The following is a 16,687-nucleotide window of genomic DNA, read 5'->3' on the forward strand; positions in this document are numbered from 1 at the left end:
AAAAAAAAAAAAAAAAAGAACAAGACAAGAGTGAAGAGGCGTGAAGGACAGAAGAAGAGTACCACTATAACAGGCGCCTTAGAAGGCTGGAAAAGGATAAATTGAGGGAAGAAAAATATATGGAGAGATAATGTTCAAGACTTGCGCAAGACTAAATACTTCAAATATTGTTGTTTTTGTTGTTAGCTGCCATTGAGTCAGGCCCTGACTCATGGTGACCTTACACACAATGGAATAAAACACTGCCCAGTCCTGTGTCATCCCCATGAGGGGTTGGGGATCCAATCACTATGATCCATAGGGTTTTCATCGGCTGATTTTTGGAAGTATATTTCCAGGCCTTTCTTCCTACTCCATCTTAGTCTGGAAGCTCTGCTAAAACCTGTTCGGCATCATAGCAACACATAAGCCTCCACTGACAGACTAGTGGTGGCTGTGTTGGGGTATACTGACCAGGAATCGAACTGGGTCCCTTGCACGAAGGCGAGAATTCTACCACTGAACCACTAATGCCTCAAACTTTAAATATTAAAGAAAGACATTAGGACCTTAGGCTGAGAGAGCCCACAGAGTGCCAGACCAGGAATATGAGAGCAAAATTTAAGAACATCAAAGATGAAGAGAAACTCTAAAAGTTTCCAAAGAGAAAAAGTAGATTCCTTACAAAGGAGAAAGAACCAGGCATCAGATTTCTCAGTAACAACAGTGATCATTTCAAAGCACTGAACCTAGAATTTTATCTAGGAAAATTATTATTTACTTGTGAATGTGAAATAAAAAATCATCTCGGGTACATAAGATCTCAGAATGCTAACTTCCCACAGACTCCCTTGAAAGAATGCTTTGAGGATGTACTCCATTAGGAAGAAAAATGAATTCGGCAGAAAGCAAGAACGAGTAAAGAATCTGGTAAATTCTGTAGTCTAAATAAATGATAAGAAAGTTATAAATTGAACTCAGCTCTTGAATTGACATAACATAGCTCTCTCCCTCTCCAGCCCCCCCTTCTCCACCCCTCACCCCAACCCCTCAAAACTGCACAAAGAACTGAATCTCTCTCTAGGTTTCCTTTTTCTTTTCTATTCTTCCTCCTCACTTCCCACAGACTGGGTCATCTTACTTCATAACTGGTGCCAGAGGCCCAAAAGTCTCCTCATGAGAGCAAAGCATGTCCCGGGTGACGTTGCTGAGCAGGGTGGGCTCAAAGAAATTTTTTCCAAATCGATGTCGCTTGCCGCCTGTCTCAATGGTTGCCCCTTTGGAAACCGCGTCACTCACATGCTTCTCTACCTATGTGAAGAGAAAAAGAAGAGCCCTTGGGACAGGTGGCTGAGAATACTTCCCAAATTGTACAATCTCTTAGGTTGTTTAAACTGCCGAAAACTATAACTTGTTTTCTTTCCTTTCTTTAAGAAGAAAAAAAAAAAAGATACAAACAAAGCACCCTAGCTCCTTCTGGGGGCGCAGGGACACAGCAGAATAAGAGAGCACGTGGTGTGCACAATGCCTTCTTTGTCCAGCTCTTTGATATTTTACCTGTTTGATCTTACTATTTGCTGAACACACTGAATTCTTTCTAGGCCTGCAGCTCAGGTGTCTTCCCGGGATTTGTTCTCACTGCAGTCCTGGGCTAGCTCCACTGTTTCTTAGATCTATGTCGTCCTCTTTCCTGGACCTGGCTTTCATTTTGTTCTAGTACATTCTCCTCCAGCAGTTGGTTTGAAAAAGGTGCACTGAAAGTGGCTTACTTTCTGAGTTGGCTTGCACTGTATGTCTGATGTTTTATCTTGTATTCCACCTATTTGGTTATAGATTAAAAAAATTTTTTTTTAAAGTGTTCTATTGTGGTAAAAATATAACATTTGCCAATTCAACACTTTTTATGTGTACAATTCAGTGACCTTGATTGCGTTCATCATGTTGTACAACCATCTCCACTCTCCATTTGTAAATTTTCCACCACAGTTAACAGAAACTTAATGTCCCCTAAGCAAAGACTTCCCACTCCGCACCCCAGCCCCTAGTAACCACTAATATCTATGCATTTACCTATTCTAGATATTTCATATAAGTCGGGATTATACAATATTTGTCCTTTTGTGACCAACTTATTTCACTCAGCATGTTTTCAAGGTTCATCCATGTTGTAGCATGTATCAGTACTTCGCTTCTCTTTATAGCTGAGTTATATTCCATTGTTTGTAAATACCATATTTGTTTATCCATCCATCTACTGATGGACATTTAGGTTGTTTCTGGTTATGGAATTTTGATTCCAAACAATTTTCTTTAAGAATTTTGAGTGCACTTCTCCCATCTTCCAGTGTTGCTGATCAATAAATAGTCTGATTTAAAAATGATTCTCACTCCTCTGTGGGTAGGTTTTCTCTTTCTGGAAGCTTCTATGATCTTCTTTTATGTTTCTGACATTCTAAAATTTTAGCAAAATACACCTGAGTTTTTTCCTTTTCATTCATTCTGCTTGGTAATTGGTGAAATCTTTCAGTCTGAAGAATTAAGTTATTTTTCCCTAGCTCTGACAAGTTTTCATCTACTATCTAATAACTTCATTACCTCCATTTTCTCTTTCTTTCTAGAAATCCTGTTACTAAGATGGATACCCCCCTTGCCTCAGATTAATCTTCTAATTTTTTTTTCATTTCTGTGAGTTTTTCATCTATCTGTCTTTTGCTTTGAATTCCAAATTTGTCTTCCATTTCCATCTGTTAAAGTTTTTGACTATTGTCATGGATCGAATTATGTCCCCCAAAAATGTGTGTATCAACTTGGCTGGGCTATGATTCCCAGTATTGTGTAGTTGTCCTCCATTTTGTGATTGTAATTTTATGTTAAAGAGGATTAGGGTGGGATTGTAACACCCTTACTAAGGTCACATCCCTGATCCAATGTAAAGTGAGTTTCCCTGGGTGTGGCCTGTACCACCTTTTATCTTACAAAAGAAAACGGAAAGGGAAGCCAGCAGAGAGTTGGGGAGCTCATACCACCAAGAAAGCAGTGCCAGGAGCACAGCATGTGCTTTGGACCCAGCGTCCCTGTGTGGAGAAGCTTCTCGTCCGGGGGAAGATTGAGAAGGCCAACAGAGAGAAAAAGCCTTCCCCTGGAGATGACACCCTGAATTTGGACTTGTAGCCTACTTTACTGTGAAGAAATAAATTTCTCTTTGTTAAAGCCATCCACTTGTGGTATTTCTGTTACAGCAGCACTAGATAACTAAGACAACTATCATGTGTTTGATTTCTACAAACTCTTTCTTGATCTCACTGCTTCATTTTCATAGAATTTTTATAGATGTACTATATTCTCAAAACTCATGGAGGACACTAGATTCTTTCAAAATTCCTTTCTGCTTTCTATTTCATCTGTTTCCTTCGGGGTCAGATGTTCTCTTTGTTCTTCCCAATCCCTCCTCTTTTGTGCTGATGGTTATCTTCAAAGCATTCATAATCCTTGGTGGTTCGTCTTTATGAATGAAGGACTGTGTTGATTAATTTATGTGGTTGGCAGGGGCAACCTGTGCTGTTTCATTTTCTAAGAAAACAACTGCAAGCTTAGGTTTACTCTGACTTGCAGGCTTCACTTTAGGGGCAGCACTTTCCCCAAACAGCCAAGTCAGGAGAGTCCTGCTCTAGTGCATCTACCTTCCCTCTCAAAGCTACAGCTTTCCTTCAGAGGTATTTCCCCTGCCTGGAGCAAATGCCTCTGCTGTGTTTTGTTATCAGTGGTGGTGGTGGTGTGGGAATGACTCAGAAAACTAAGCAAAAGTGTAATCAATCAGCTTCATATCTCCACTCCTCCCATTTCTACTCTGTACTGCAGCTGATTCTAGAAGGACTGCACATAAAAAAATGGTACCCATCTCCTCTGCAGACTTCTGGGCATGCCCCCTCTGCTTAGATTTTTCTGGTAACCTGATCCCTCTGCTTTCAGAAATTCTTCACAATCTCTGATCTACTGGAGTCTTCTCTTCTCCCATTCTCAGTGGAATTTTCCATAGAGTTTCAGAAGAGAGATAAACATAGGATTGGGCACACTTTACCATCCAAAGTCACCGTTTTTAAATCCATGGCCCCTGCAATGCTCTCACAGCCCACTGCCAGCAACAAATCCCAGGATGGCTTACTTCCTATGATTCACTTTTAAAAAATTTTTTAATACACTTTATTTTTTAGAGCAGTTTTAGGTTTATAGAAAAATTATGCAGTAAGTACAGAGTTCTCATATGCCTTCTCTCCACCACACACACAGTTTCTCCTGTAATTAACATCTTATGTTAGTGTAGTACATTTATTACAACTGAGGAACCAATACTGACGTATTATTATTATACTAGGGTTCATTCTGTATTGTATAGTTCTATCGGTGTTTTTTCCCCCACTAAATTTTACTTATTCTGTTGTTGAGAATAAACACAGCACATACACTAATTCAACAGTTTCTACGTGTACAATTTAGTGACACTGATTACATTCTTTGAGTTGTGCAACCATTCTCACTCTCCTTTTCTGGGTTGTTTCTCTCTCATTAACACAAGCCCACTGCCCTCTAAGGTTTTTACCTAATCTTTCAAGTTGCTGTTGTCAAGTTGATGCCATATGGATAGTCCTTAAAAGGGCATAATGCTCAAGGCAGACATTCTTTACTAATTAAGCCAAAGTACTGTTTAGTTTTAAGATGACTTCAGGGAATATTTTTAGTTTAAGGTTTAAAGATTATCTCAGGGCAATAGTTTCAGGGGTTCATCTATCCTCCATGGCTCCAGAAAGTCTAGAGTCCATGAGAGTTTGAAATTCTATTGCATCTTCCCCTTTTGATCAGAATTCTTCTACAGAATCTTTCATCAAAATGTTCAGTAATGGTAGCCAGGCACCATCTAGTTCTTCTTGTCTCATGGCAACAAGGCGGTTGTTCACAGAGGCAATTAGCCACGCATTCCATATCCTCCTCCTGTTCCTGACTCTCCTTCCTCCTCTGTTGCTCCAGGGTGAATAGAGACCAATTGCTGTGCCTTGGTTGGCACTTGAAATTTTTAAGACCCCAGGAACTATGCAACAAAGTAGGAGGTAGAACAGAAGCACTAATCACATTATTAGGCCAATTATCTGGGATGTCCCATGAAACCATGACCCTAGCTAGACCCCCAAACCAAGGAATCAAATCCCATGAGGTGTTTGGTTGTACATAAGCAGCCTCAGTAGCTACTCTTTTTTTTTTTTCAAAGAACCAACTTCTGGTTTTATTGATTCTATTGTTTTTTCTGTTTTTTATTTTATTTACTTCTGTTCTAATCTTTGTTATTTTTTTTCTTCTGGTAGGTTTAGGCTTAGTTTGCTCTTCTCTTTCTAGTTCCTGGAGTTGTTGAGTTAGGCTGTTAATTTGAGATCTTTCTTTTTTTTACGTAGGTCTATGATTTATATTTAAGAAATTATATTTAGCATACTTAATAAGGGACCATCCTCTTGCCCCAAACCAAATCTGCTCTGCCCCTGTCATCTTAAATGTGATGTTGTGCAGTTTGCCCCCGCTGGAATCCACTCTATGACTGCAGGTACACTAAAGTAAACACAAGGGTTGTCTTTAAGCAAGCTGCTTTCCATTAAACACCTCTCCACCTTAAAAAAAAAAAATCCTGCATTATGATTGCTTGAAGTCCCAGCAAACAGTGCCCTCTACAGAGCAATATTTGCATCTTCACTTTGGCTAAAACAAAACAAAACCTCCAGGACAACAGTTTTGCAACCTGGCTGCAAACCAGCATCATCTGGGGCACTTAAAAAATACCAATGCCTAGGCCCTACCCCAGACTAGTTAACACCCAGCTATGAGAGGCACAGGGTGAGTTGAGAACCACCACTCTGGGACTCCACCCATGGCATAACAGATCCAAACTGCTTTCAAGTGAGCGTCCATGGTCTGTTCCCAGGGTCCAAAGTCACCTCAAGAATGCTGGCAGTACTAGCATAAACTTTAAGATATTTACTCTATCTATAGTAATCCCTGGAGCCCTGGTGGCACAGTGGTTAAGAGCTACAACTGCTAACCAAAAGGTCAGCAGTTCGAATCTACCAGCCACTCCTTGGAAATGCCAGGAGGCAGTTCTACTCTGTCCTATAGAGTTGCTATGAGTCAGAATTGACTTGATAGTGACAGGTTTGGTTTTTTGGTTTATAGTAACCTCAAGGCAGTAACTAGAAATTGATCAGAGTTCTGTCAAAGTTAGGCGCGTCCCTTTGTTTCTACTGTGGAAGGTAAGGAACGTGGATTCAGCTGCATTGACTGTCCACTGGGTCAGGGTAGCCATTCCAGGGCTTGTTCCCCAGCTCACCAAGGTCACTGAATAGGGGTTGTGTTTCCCACTTGAGTGGTGACTTGGCTCATCTCTCCTGCCTCCATTCCCACATGGAACCTCCAGCCTTCATATTCTGCCTGATTTAAATTATTCCATTAAAATCCTTTCTATCCATAGAGACTTAACCAGGGAGCGTGCTCGATGTTTAGTCTTACAAGAAAAGTCCTTGTATGCAACACTAAAAAAAAAAATTTTTTTAAATAGTAGAGCAAAGAGAGAAATCCTACCTAGCTAGTAGTCTAAATTGTTCGTTTTTTGAACAAACCAACCCTTCTTGATCCTAAAAGCAGATTCCCTTTCCCACCATCCCACCATCTCTAGATCTTGAACATGGGATATCTGATGATACATCTTCCTGCTGGGATGCTTTCTCCAAAGATTCTTCTGGAAGGACATTCTGTAGTCAAGGGAAGAAACAAGAGACCCATGCCAGTATTTCAGATGAAATATCAACAATCTCAAAACAAAGCCAGTTTTCCTCTCCTTTCAGGTGTTCCAAAAACTTAAAAGACTTTATGTAAAAACTTTGTGTTCCAAGACCTTCATCTCTGAGGCAGGGAGGGACAGAAGCCTTGATTATCACCATTAGAGAAAGGAAGGTAGGGAGGGCGGTAGGAGACCTAAAATAACAGATCACATGGGACTGTGTGCATTGACAGAGCTACAAAAGCTTACGACCAGATGATGCCACTCAATTCATACAAGTCAATATAAATTCATTTTTTCAGATTTCTCAACTGCTTCCAAAATCACTTTGCTGGGCATCTTACCAAAGTTTTTTTTTTTTTGCTACTTAAGCTTTTGATAACAAAACCACAAAATTTACTCTAACAGATAATAAAACTAACTTACCTTTTCTATGGCTTTTTCATTTATTAATGGGCCTTGAGTAGTTCCCTCCTCAAATCCGTTGCCTACACGCAGGTCTCTCTTAATTGCTTCAGCCAATTTTTTCACAAAGGAATCATGAATACCCCTTTGCACCAAAAAACGGTTTGAGCAAACACAAGTCTAGACACAAGGGGAAAAAAAAAAAAAACTCAACTCACATAGATAGCCTGTTAAAAGCTAGTGTCCCAACCAATAAATTTGTGGTTGCTGCTCCCTCTCTTAAGTGTGAAGACACTTCCCCAGGTGATTCTCATCATGTGTCCAACCTGCTGTTATCTTCCCATGTGGGCTTGATCTGAAAGCTATCTGCACCAAGCAAGTGCACGTTCCTTTCCAATGCCCTCCATGGCTGCTGTGTCTCTGGTTAAATAAGTATGCAAGAACAAATATCTGTGCAAGGACAAAAAAAAGACCACTTAATCAGGTTTTCTTTTTCCAAATGGCTTGGATAAGCCATTACAAAACAAATAGAAAAACAAAACTATAACCCCTGATAGACAATGATGTTGTGCCATCAGAGAGCAGAGAATAGAAGGAATAACGTCATATGCTAACTTGTATCCTTTAACATAAGCCTTCCAAGTGTTTGGCTGAATCTGACATTTTGAAAATGGACGCAAGATGATTCTTCCACGTCAGCCAAAATTATTCAAAACGCCTTGGCTTATTTTTTTTTTTTTCTAATTAGACCTAATATTTTAAACTTATAAATTAGAACCACACTACAGGAAGTGTAGTTATCATTGATAAATTTTCTTTTTTCTTAATCATGTATTTTCCTAGTTGAAACGAGTATACCTATAATGTTGTACCCCAAGCATTTTAAATTAATAGTTTTATTGGCTGAAAGAAATATGCCCCAAAGCTGGAGCTTTATAAAGTGACTCTGAAGGCATTTTGTTTGTAAAAGAAAACAAATTTATTTCTGAAAAAAAAAAACAGCCTTATTTAGGTGGAAAATAAACTGCCAAAGGCTAAAAACAAGGATGAAACTATTTAATATAGAATATTATGCAGTAGTTCACCTTTTTCCCCAATGCAGTCTTTCAGCAATACTTACTCTGTTTCTGGAACGCATTTAGAGGTCCCTGGGTGGTGCAAACAATTTGCACTCGGGTACTAACCAAAGGGTTAGCAGTTCCAATCCACCCACTTGGAAGAAAGGCCTGGCAATCTACTGCTACAAAATTACAGCCATTGAAAACCCTATGGAGCATAGTTCTACTCTGAAACACGTGGGGTTGCCATGAGTCAGAATTCACTAGATGGCAATGGGTTTGCTTTTTGGTTTGTTGACGGTACTATAGGACGAAGTACTCATGAATATTTCTTAAGAAGCCAGGATCCTGGTGGCAGCTTGGATAGAAACTGGGAGGCAGCACCCTTGGCTCATGGTCCCAGCTCCTTAGCAGAGTGGGGTCTGTGACCCAGAGATGTATGACCTTAAGCAAGTCAAATAGCCTCTCTAGAGCTTCTCCTCATCTGTAAAATGCAAGGTTTGTATTGGATAACCCTAAAGGTCCCTGCTGATCTAATACTCCAGGACTTCCTATTAAGACCTGACCTCAGGCCACCACTTTCCTGAGGACAACCTGGAGCACTCGTTGGGCACACTCCTCAGGCATGTACGTTTTGTGGGTGCCCATGACACCCCTTCCATCTCAGGAGGAGGGACACTCAGGAAGGTCTTAGTAGGCAACAGGGTTTTGAGTTTTTCAAGGCATTATCCTCAACATTTTTCTACCTTCCTTCCCTGTGGATCTCAGACTCTGCCCGTTGAAGGGGGTTTTGTGTCTGAGAAGATGGTTATACCTGTTCAGTAGAGAAAAGCCCAATGAAGGAAAAGTGTCAACATAACCAGATTCAAAGGGTAGGGGAAAGAAGAGAAGAGACAACAACTGACTAAAAGGCATGTCAGTTATTCAGGAAATTTCTTCAAAGCTAGGAAGTACACCTTACTTCTCTTTAGACCCCAGAGCCTAGCATAGTCTCTGGGGGAAAAAAACAAACAAAAAACTTACTAAATAGGTTCTGAAAGAGTGAATGAATAAAGAATGAATGATGGAATGAACCCAAAAGTATTTCTAGAAGACGAGCAGTAAGGAGTAGAGGTGGTAGGATCTTTGTAAAATACACATGTGCATACACACACACACACATACACCCAGTCTCTGAAAAACTCTCCATGACTCACCTGTCCAGAGTTCCTAAATTTAGATGCCATGGCGCCTGCTACGGCCTGGTCCACATTGGCACTGTCAAATACAATGAATGGAGCATGGCCGCCAAGCTCCATGGAAACTCTTTTCACAGAGTCTGCAGCGTAGTGCAACAGTATCTGTAAGCAGAGGGGAGAATGCTGTGAGTGCTGAAATGAATGACCCAAGACTATTACACCTTTGTTTTGAAAAATCACCCAACAGTGAAAAAAGCAAGGTGCACAGTAGCATATACAGTATAGCACTTTGTATAAGAAATGGGGGAAACAAGTATATTCACATTTGCTTAGTATTTGCATAAAGAAACACTGGGAAGCTAACATAAACCTAAAAGTAATTAACTTTCAAAAGGTGAGGAAGAAGCCAGGGACAGAGGTGAGGATGAGATTTCTCAATGTAAACCTGCTAGTACTGTTTCAATTTTTGAACCATATAACTACATTAAGATAGACAGCTGCCACTGACTCCAACTCATGGCAACCTTAGGTATAAGACAATGAAATGTTTCCCGCTCTTGCATCATTCTCATAATCGCCAGCATTTTGGAGTTTACTGTTGTAGCTATTGTACCAATGCATCTCACCAAGGGTCTCCTTTCACCCTTTTCTGGCCCTCTACTTCACCAAACATGATGTCCTCCTTCAGCGATTGATCCCTCCTGATGACATGTCCAAAGCAATCAAGTCAGGCAATGATCTGTTGAGATCCATAAGTTCTCACTGGCTAATTATTGGAAGGAGATCACCAGGCCTTTCTTCCTATTCTGTCTTAGTATGGAAATTCCACTGAAACCCGTCCATCATGAGTGACCCTGCTGGTATTTGAAATACCAGTGGCATAGCTTCCAGCACCGTAACATGCAAGCCACCACAGAATGACAAACTGACAGGTGGTGGACAGAAGTGCATTACCTATCCACAAAATAAATTATACCACAGGCTTAAAAAACCAAAATACAGACTGAGATATTTGATGTATCCATTCAGAATTTGGCCATGTAGGTTCATGTATATGCACTTTTTTTTTTTTAAGAAAACTAGATCGTATAGTAATACTTTTTTGTAATCTACATTATCTTCCCAATTAACAATATATCCACAACACCTTACATGTTCATAACTTTTATAACTTGCTCCTTTAATGAAATACTGTAATGTGAAGATCTTCTCATGTCCTCGCTCATGCTTCTGTGGCACCCTTTATATGCCTGTATAGTATTCCAGGAGCCTTGGTGGCACAGTGATTAAGAGCTTGGCTGCTAACCAAAAGGTCAGCAGTTTGAATCCACCCGTGGCTCCATGGAAACCCTTTGGGGCAGTTCTACTCTGTCCTATTGGGTCGATATGAGTTCGAATCAACTCAATGGCAATGGGCTTTTTTTTTTTTTTTTAAATAGTATTCCAATCCACAGCTCTTCTATAATTTATTTATCCAGCCCCTGTCTGTTGGACATTTGGGTTGCTTCCAATTCCTTGCTATTAAAGATAACACTGCATTTATTCCCTCAGGATAAATTTGCAGAAGTAGAATTGATAGCTCAAAACATAATTGTAAGGATTCTTAATATATACAGCCATTTTCCCAGGGACTTTTAACTGCTTTATCACAGGACTGTTGCTGTTAGCTTCAGCTGAGTTGGCTCCTGACACATAGCAACCCCATGCACAATGGAATAAAAGGCTGTCTGGTCCTACACTATCCCCATGATTGGTTGTGGATCAGACTGTTGTGATCCCTATTCACTAGCTGATCTGCAGAAGTAGATTACCAGGCCCTTCTTCCTAGTTTTAGTCTGGAAGCTCCACTGAAACCCATTCAGCATCATCGCAACATGCAAGCCTCCAACGACAGAGGGGTGGTGATTGCACGAGATGCGCTGGCTGGCAGTCAACCCCGGGTCTCCTGCATGGAAGGCGAGAATTCTACCTCTGAACCATCAATGCTTCCTTATTACAGGATAGTATTTATCCAATCTGTTTCCCTAGGGTCAAACGACCACTCATGGTTCAATTCACTGTAAAGAAGAGACTAGGTGTTATGTGCAATAAAATGTGGCTGCTGGTCCCTTAGCAGGGCCGGGAGGGTTTGTTGTTGTTGTTGTGTTGTGGAGCCAGTTCCAGCTCATAGTGACCCTGTGTAATACAAAATGAAACACTGCCTGGTCCTGTGCCATCCCCACAATCATTGCTATGTTTGAGCCCACTGTGGCAGCCACTGTGTCAATCTATTTTGTTCGGGGTCTTCCTCGCCATCCTTGCTTCTAAGGAGCATTCTGGCTGTACTTCAAAGACAGATTTGTTTGTTCTTCTGGCAGTCCATAGTATACTCAATATTCTTCGCCAACACCATAATTTAAAGGCATCAATTCTTCTCTGGTCTTCCTTATTCATTGTCCATGCATACGAGGCAACTGAAAACACCATGGCTTGGGTCAGGCACACCTTAATCCTCAAAGTGACATCTTTGCTTCTGAACACTTGAAAGAGGTCTTTTGCAGCAGATTTGCCCAATGCAATACGTTGTTTGATTTCTTGACTGCTGCTTCCACGGCCATTGATTGTGGATCCAAGTAAAACGAGGGGAAGAGAGGTGTAGTTTCCCCATATATGGGGGTGAGGGCAGGGCATGCATCTCTAGAACAGACTCACTGTAAGTGGTTCACTTAAGAGTCTATGCCAGGGGACCAGGAGCCCAGCCACTGATTCTCTGTGAAAATAAACTCAGAAAAGGCCTTTGATATTGAGATTATTATTCCTTTGTTGTTGCTGTTGTTGTTAGTTGCTGTGGAGTTGACTCCAACTTATGATGACCCCATGTACAACAGAATGAAATGTTGCCCACTCCTGTGCCACCTTCATAATCATTGGTATGCTCAAGTATATTGTTGTGGCCACTGTATAGTGACTTCCTACATGTCCATCTTCCAGTAATATGTTGGACAATATTCTATTTTTCGTTTTTTTTTAATTTTTATTTACGGTAGATGAAGGTTTACAGAACAAACAGTTTCTCATTAAACAGATAGTACATATACTGTTTTATGACAATGGTTAACAACCCCACGACAAGTCAACACTGTTCTTTCTCAACCTTGGGTTCCCTATTACCAGCTTTCCTGTCCCCTCCTGTCTTCTACTCCTTGTCCCTGGACTGTCGTGCCCCATTAGTCTTGTTTTGTTTTATGGGGCTGTCTAATCTTCAGCTGAACAATGAACTTCAGGAGTGACTTCATTACCAAGCTAAAAGTGTGTCCAGGGGCCATACTCTCAGGGTTTCTCCAGTCTCTGTCAGGCCAGTAAGTCTAGTCTTTTTTTGTGAGTTAGAATTTTGTTGTACATTTTTATTCAGCTCTGTCTGGGACCCTCTATTGTGATCCCTGTCAGAGCAGTCGGTGGTGGTAGCCAGGCACCATCTAGTTCTACTGGACTCAGTCTGGTGGAGGCTGTGGTAGTTGTGGTCCATTAGTCCTTTGGACTAATCCTTCCTTTATCTTATTTTCTTCATTCTCCCTTGCTCCCAAAGAGATGAGACCAGTACAGTATCTTAGATGGCTGCTCACAGGCTTTTAAGACCCAAGACGCTACTCACCAAGGTAGAATGTAGAACACTTTCTTTATAAACTGTGTTATGCCAACTGAGCTACATGTTCCCTGAACCATGGTCCCCACAGCCCTCCGCCCAGCAATTCAGTCCTTCAGGGAGTTTGGATGTGTCTATGGAGCTTCCATGACCTCTCCTTGTACAAGTTGTGCTGGCTTCCCCAGTATTGTGTACTGTCTTACCCTTAACCAAAGTTACCACTTATCTATTGTCTATTTAGTATTTCCCCTCCCCACCCCTCCTATCCCTCATAACCAATATTGTTTCTTTTTGTGTGTAAACTTTTACATGAGTTTTTACAGCAAAGGTCTCATACAATATTTGTCCTTTTGTGATTGACTTATTGCACTCAGCGTAGGTCCTCCAGTTTCATCCATAGTATGAGATGCTTCACAGATTCATCATTGTTCTTTATTGTTGCATAATACTCCACTGTGTTTATGTACCATAGTTTGTTTACCCATTCATCTGTTGATGGGTGTCTAGGTTGTTTCCATCATTTTGCTTTTGTGAACAATGCTGCAATGTACGTGGGTGTGTATATGTCTATTTGTGTGACGACTTTTATTTCTCTAGGCTATATTCCTAGGAGTGGCATTGCTGGATCATATGGTATTTCTATTTCAGGCTTTCTAAGGAAGCACCATACCATTTTCCAAAACGGTTGTATCATTTTGCATTCCCACCAGCAGTGCATGAAGAGTTCCGATCTCCCCGCAGCCTCTCCAACATTTGTTATTTCCAGTTTTTCTGATTCGTGACACTAATGCTGGGGTGAGATGGTATCTCATTGTGGTTTTAATTTGCATTTCGCTAATGGCTAGTGATGGTGAGCATTTCCTCATGGTGTCTGTTGGCCGCTTATGTCTTCTTTGGTGAAGTATCTGTTCATTTCCTTTGCCCATGTTTTAACTGGATTATTTGTCTTTTGTTGTAGAGGTGTTGGATTTTCTTGTAGATTTTAGAGATTAGACCTTTGTCTGACTTGTAAGGTCCAAAAATTTTTTTCCCAGTCTGTAGGTTCTCTTTTTACTCTTTTGGTGAAGTCTTTTGATGAGCATAAGTATTTAATTTTTAGAAGATCCCAGTTATCTAGCTTACCTTCTGGAGTTTGTGTGTTGTCGGTTATGGTTCATATCCTGTTAATGCCATCTATTAGGGCCTCTAGTATTGATCCTATTTTTTCTTCTATGAACTTTATATATTTTCGCTTTATATTTAGGTCTTTGATATATTTTGAATTAGTTTTTGCGTATGGTGTGAGGTATGGGTTCTGTTCCATTTCTTTGCAGATGCACATCCAGTTTTGCCAGCACCATTTGTTAAAAAGACTGTCTTTTCCCCATTTGATGGACTTTTGGGCCCTTGTTGAAGATCAGGTGACTGTAGATGGCCGGATTTACATCTGGGTTCTCAATTCTGTTCCACTGGTCAATGTATCTGTCGTTGTACCAGTACCAGGCTGTTTTGACTACCGTAGCTGTATAGTAGGTTCTGAGGTCAGGTAGTGCGAGTCTTCCTATTCTTCTTCAGTAGTGCTTTATTTATCCAGGGCTTCCTTCCTTCCCATATAAAATTAGTAATTAGTTTTTCCATCTCTTTAAAAATTGTTGGTATTTGGATTGGGATTGCATTGTATTTGTAAATTGCTTTGGGTAGAACTGTCATTTTCACAATGTTGAGTCTACCTATCCATGAGCATGGTATGTTTTTCCATTTATGTAGATCCCTTTGGGTTTCTTGCAGTAGTGTTTTGTAGTTTTCTTTGTACAGGTCTTTTACATTCCTGGTTAGATTTATTCCTAAGTATTTTACTTTTTTAGGGGCTATTATAAATGGTACTGTTTTCCTGATTTCCTTTTCATTGTTCTCTTTATTGGTGTATAGGAATCCAACTGATTTTTGTATGTTTATCTTGTATCTTGCTACTCTGCTGAATCTTTCTACTAGTTCCAGTAGTTTCCTCATACAGTCTTTAGGTTTTCTATGTATAGTATCATATCATCTGCAAACAGGGACAGTTTAACTTCTTCATTACCAATTTAGATACTCTTTATTTCTTTTTCTTGCCTTATTGCTCTAGCTAGGCCTTCCAGCACAGTGTTAAATAGGAGTGGAGATAAAGGGTATCCTTGTCTTGTTCCTGATCTCAAGGGGAATGTTTTCACCCTTTCTCCATTAAGAATGATGCTGGCCGTTGGTTTTGCATAGATGCCCTTTATTATGTTGAGAAATTTCCCTTCTATACCTATTTTATTGGGAATTTTTATCAGGAATAGGAGTTGAACTTTATCGAATGTCTTTTCTGCATCAACTGAGATGATCATGTGATTCTTTTCTTTCCTTTATGTGGTGGATTACATTGATTGTCTAATGCTGAACCATCCTTGCATACCTGGTATGAATCCTACTTGGTTGTGGTGTATTATTTTTTTGATATGATGCTGAATTCTATTGGCTAGAATTTTGTTGAGAATTTTTGCATCTACATTTATGAGCAATATTGGTCTGTAATTTTCTTTTTTGTGGCATCTTTGCCTGGTTTTGATAACAGGGTTATGCTGGCTTCACAGAATAAATACATAAGTGTTGTTTCCTTTTCTATGTTCTGAAATAGTTTTAGTACTGGTACAAGCTCTTCTCTGAATGTTTGGTAGAATTCTCCAGTGAAGCCATCTGGGCCAGGGCTGTTTTTCTTGGGAGTTTTTTTATTTTTAATTACCTTTTCAATCTCTTCTCTTGTATGAGTCTGTTCAGATTTTCAACATCACTTTGTGTTAGTTTGCAGAAATTTATCCATTTCCTCTAGGTTTTCAAATTTGTTGGAGTATAGTTTTTCATAATATTCTCTTATAATCCTTTTTATTTCAGTTGGGTCTGTGGCAATGTTCCTCATTTCCTGTTTTTATTTGGGTTGTCTGCGTCCTCTCCTGTTTTTCCTTTGTCAGTTTGGCCAGTGGTTTGTCAATTTTGTTGATTCTTTTGGAGAACCAGCTTTTGGTTTTGTTGATTATTGTTTTTCTATTCTCTATTTATTTCTGCTCTGATCTGTATTATTTCCTTTCTTCTGGTGGCTGTGGGCTTTTTTTGCTGTTCTCTTTATATTTGTTCGAGTTGTGTAGTTAATGTTTTGATTTTGTTCCTTTCTTCTTTTTTGATGTGTGCATCTTTTGCTATAAATTGTCCTTTAAGCACTGCCTTTGCTGTGTCCCAAAGGTTTTGGTATGACATGTTTTCATTCTTGTTTGATTCTAGGAATTTTTTGATTCCATCTCTGATTTCTTCTGTTACCCAGTGGTTTGGAAACAGGGTGTAATTCAGTTTCCATGTATCTGATTTTTTTTTTCCCTTGCTCTTCCTGTTGTTAACTTCTACCTTGATGGGGTTGTGGTCAGAGAAGATACTTTGTATTACCTCAACGTTTTGGATCTTGTTGAGGATTGCTCTGTGGCCTAAGTTGTGGTCTATTCTGGAGAACATTCCATGTGCATTGGAAAAGAACGTGTACTTTCCCGCTGTTGGGTGGAGTGTTCTATCTATGTCTATAAGGTCAAGTTGGCTGATTGTGCCCTTTAGCTCTTCTGTATCTTTGTTGAGTTTCTTTCTAGAT

The 16,687-nt window shown here is 40.0% G+C and overlaps 1 protein-coding gene across 4 annotated transcripts in view; it reads right to left on the reverse strand.

Moving 5' to 3' along the window:
* ALDH5A1 (aldehyde dehydrogenase 5 family member A1) overlaps positions 1 to 16,687 on the reverse strand; it is a 54,673-nt gene that overhangs the window by 11,943 nt on the left and 26,043 nt on the right. For all 4 annotated transcript variants that reach the window (XM_004383988.2, XM_023738347.1, XM_023738349.1 and 1 more), the window contains 3 exons: positions 9,453 to 9,596; positions 7,220 to 7,378; positions 1,121 to 1,290 (listed from right to left, as the gene is read on the reverse strand). In XM_004383988.2, coding sequence (XP_004384045.1) covers positions 1,121 to 1,290; positions 7,220 to 7,378; positions 9,453 to 9,596 — 473 coding nt within the window. The remainder of the gene's footprint in view (positions 1 to 1,120; positions 1,291 to 7,219; positions 7,379 to 9,452; positions 9,597 to 16,687) is intronic.

The sequence above is a fragment of the Trichechus manatus genome, unplaced genomic scaffold (genome assembly GCF_000243295.1).
Source record: "Trichechus manatus latirostris isolate Lorelei unplaced genomic scaffold, TriManLat1.0 scaffold00115, whole genome shotgun sequence".
NCBI classification, from domain to species: Eukaryota; Metazoa; Chordata; class Mammalia; order Sirenia; family Trichechidae; genus Trichechus; species Trichechus manatus.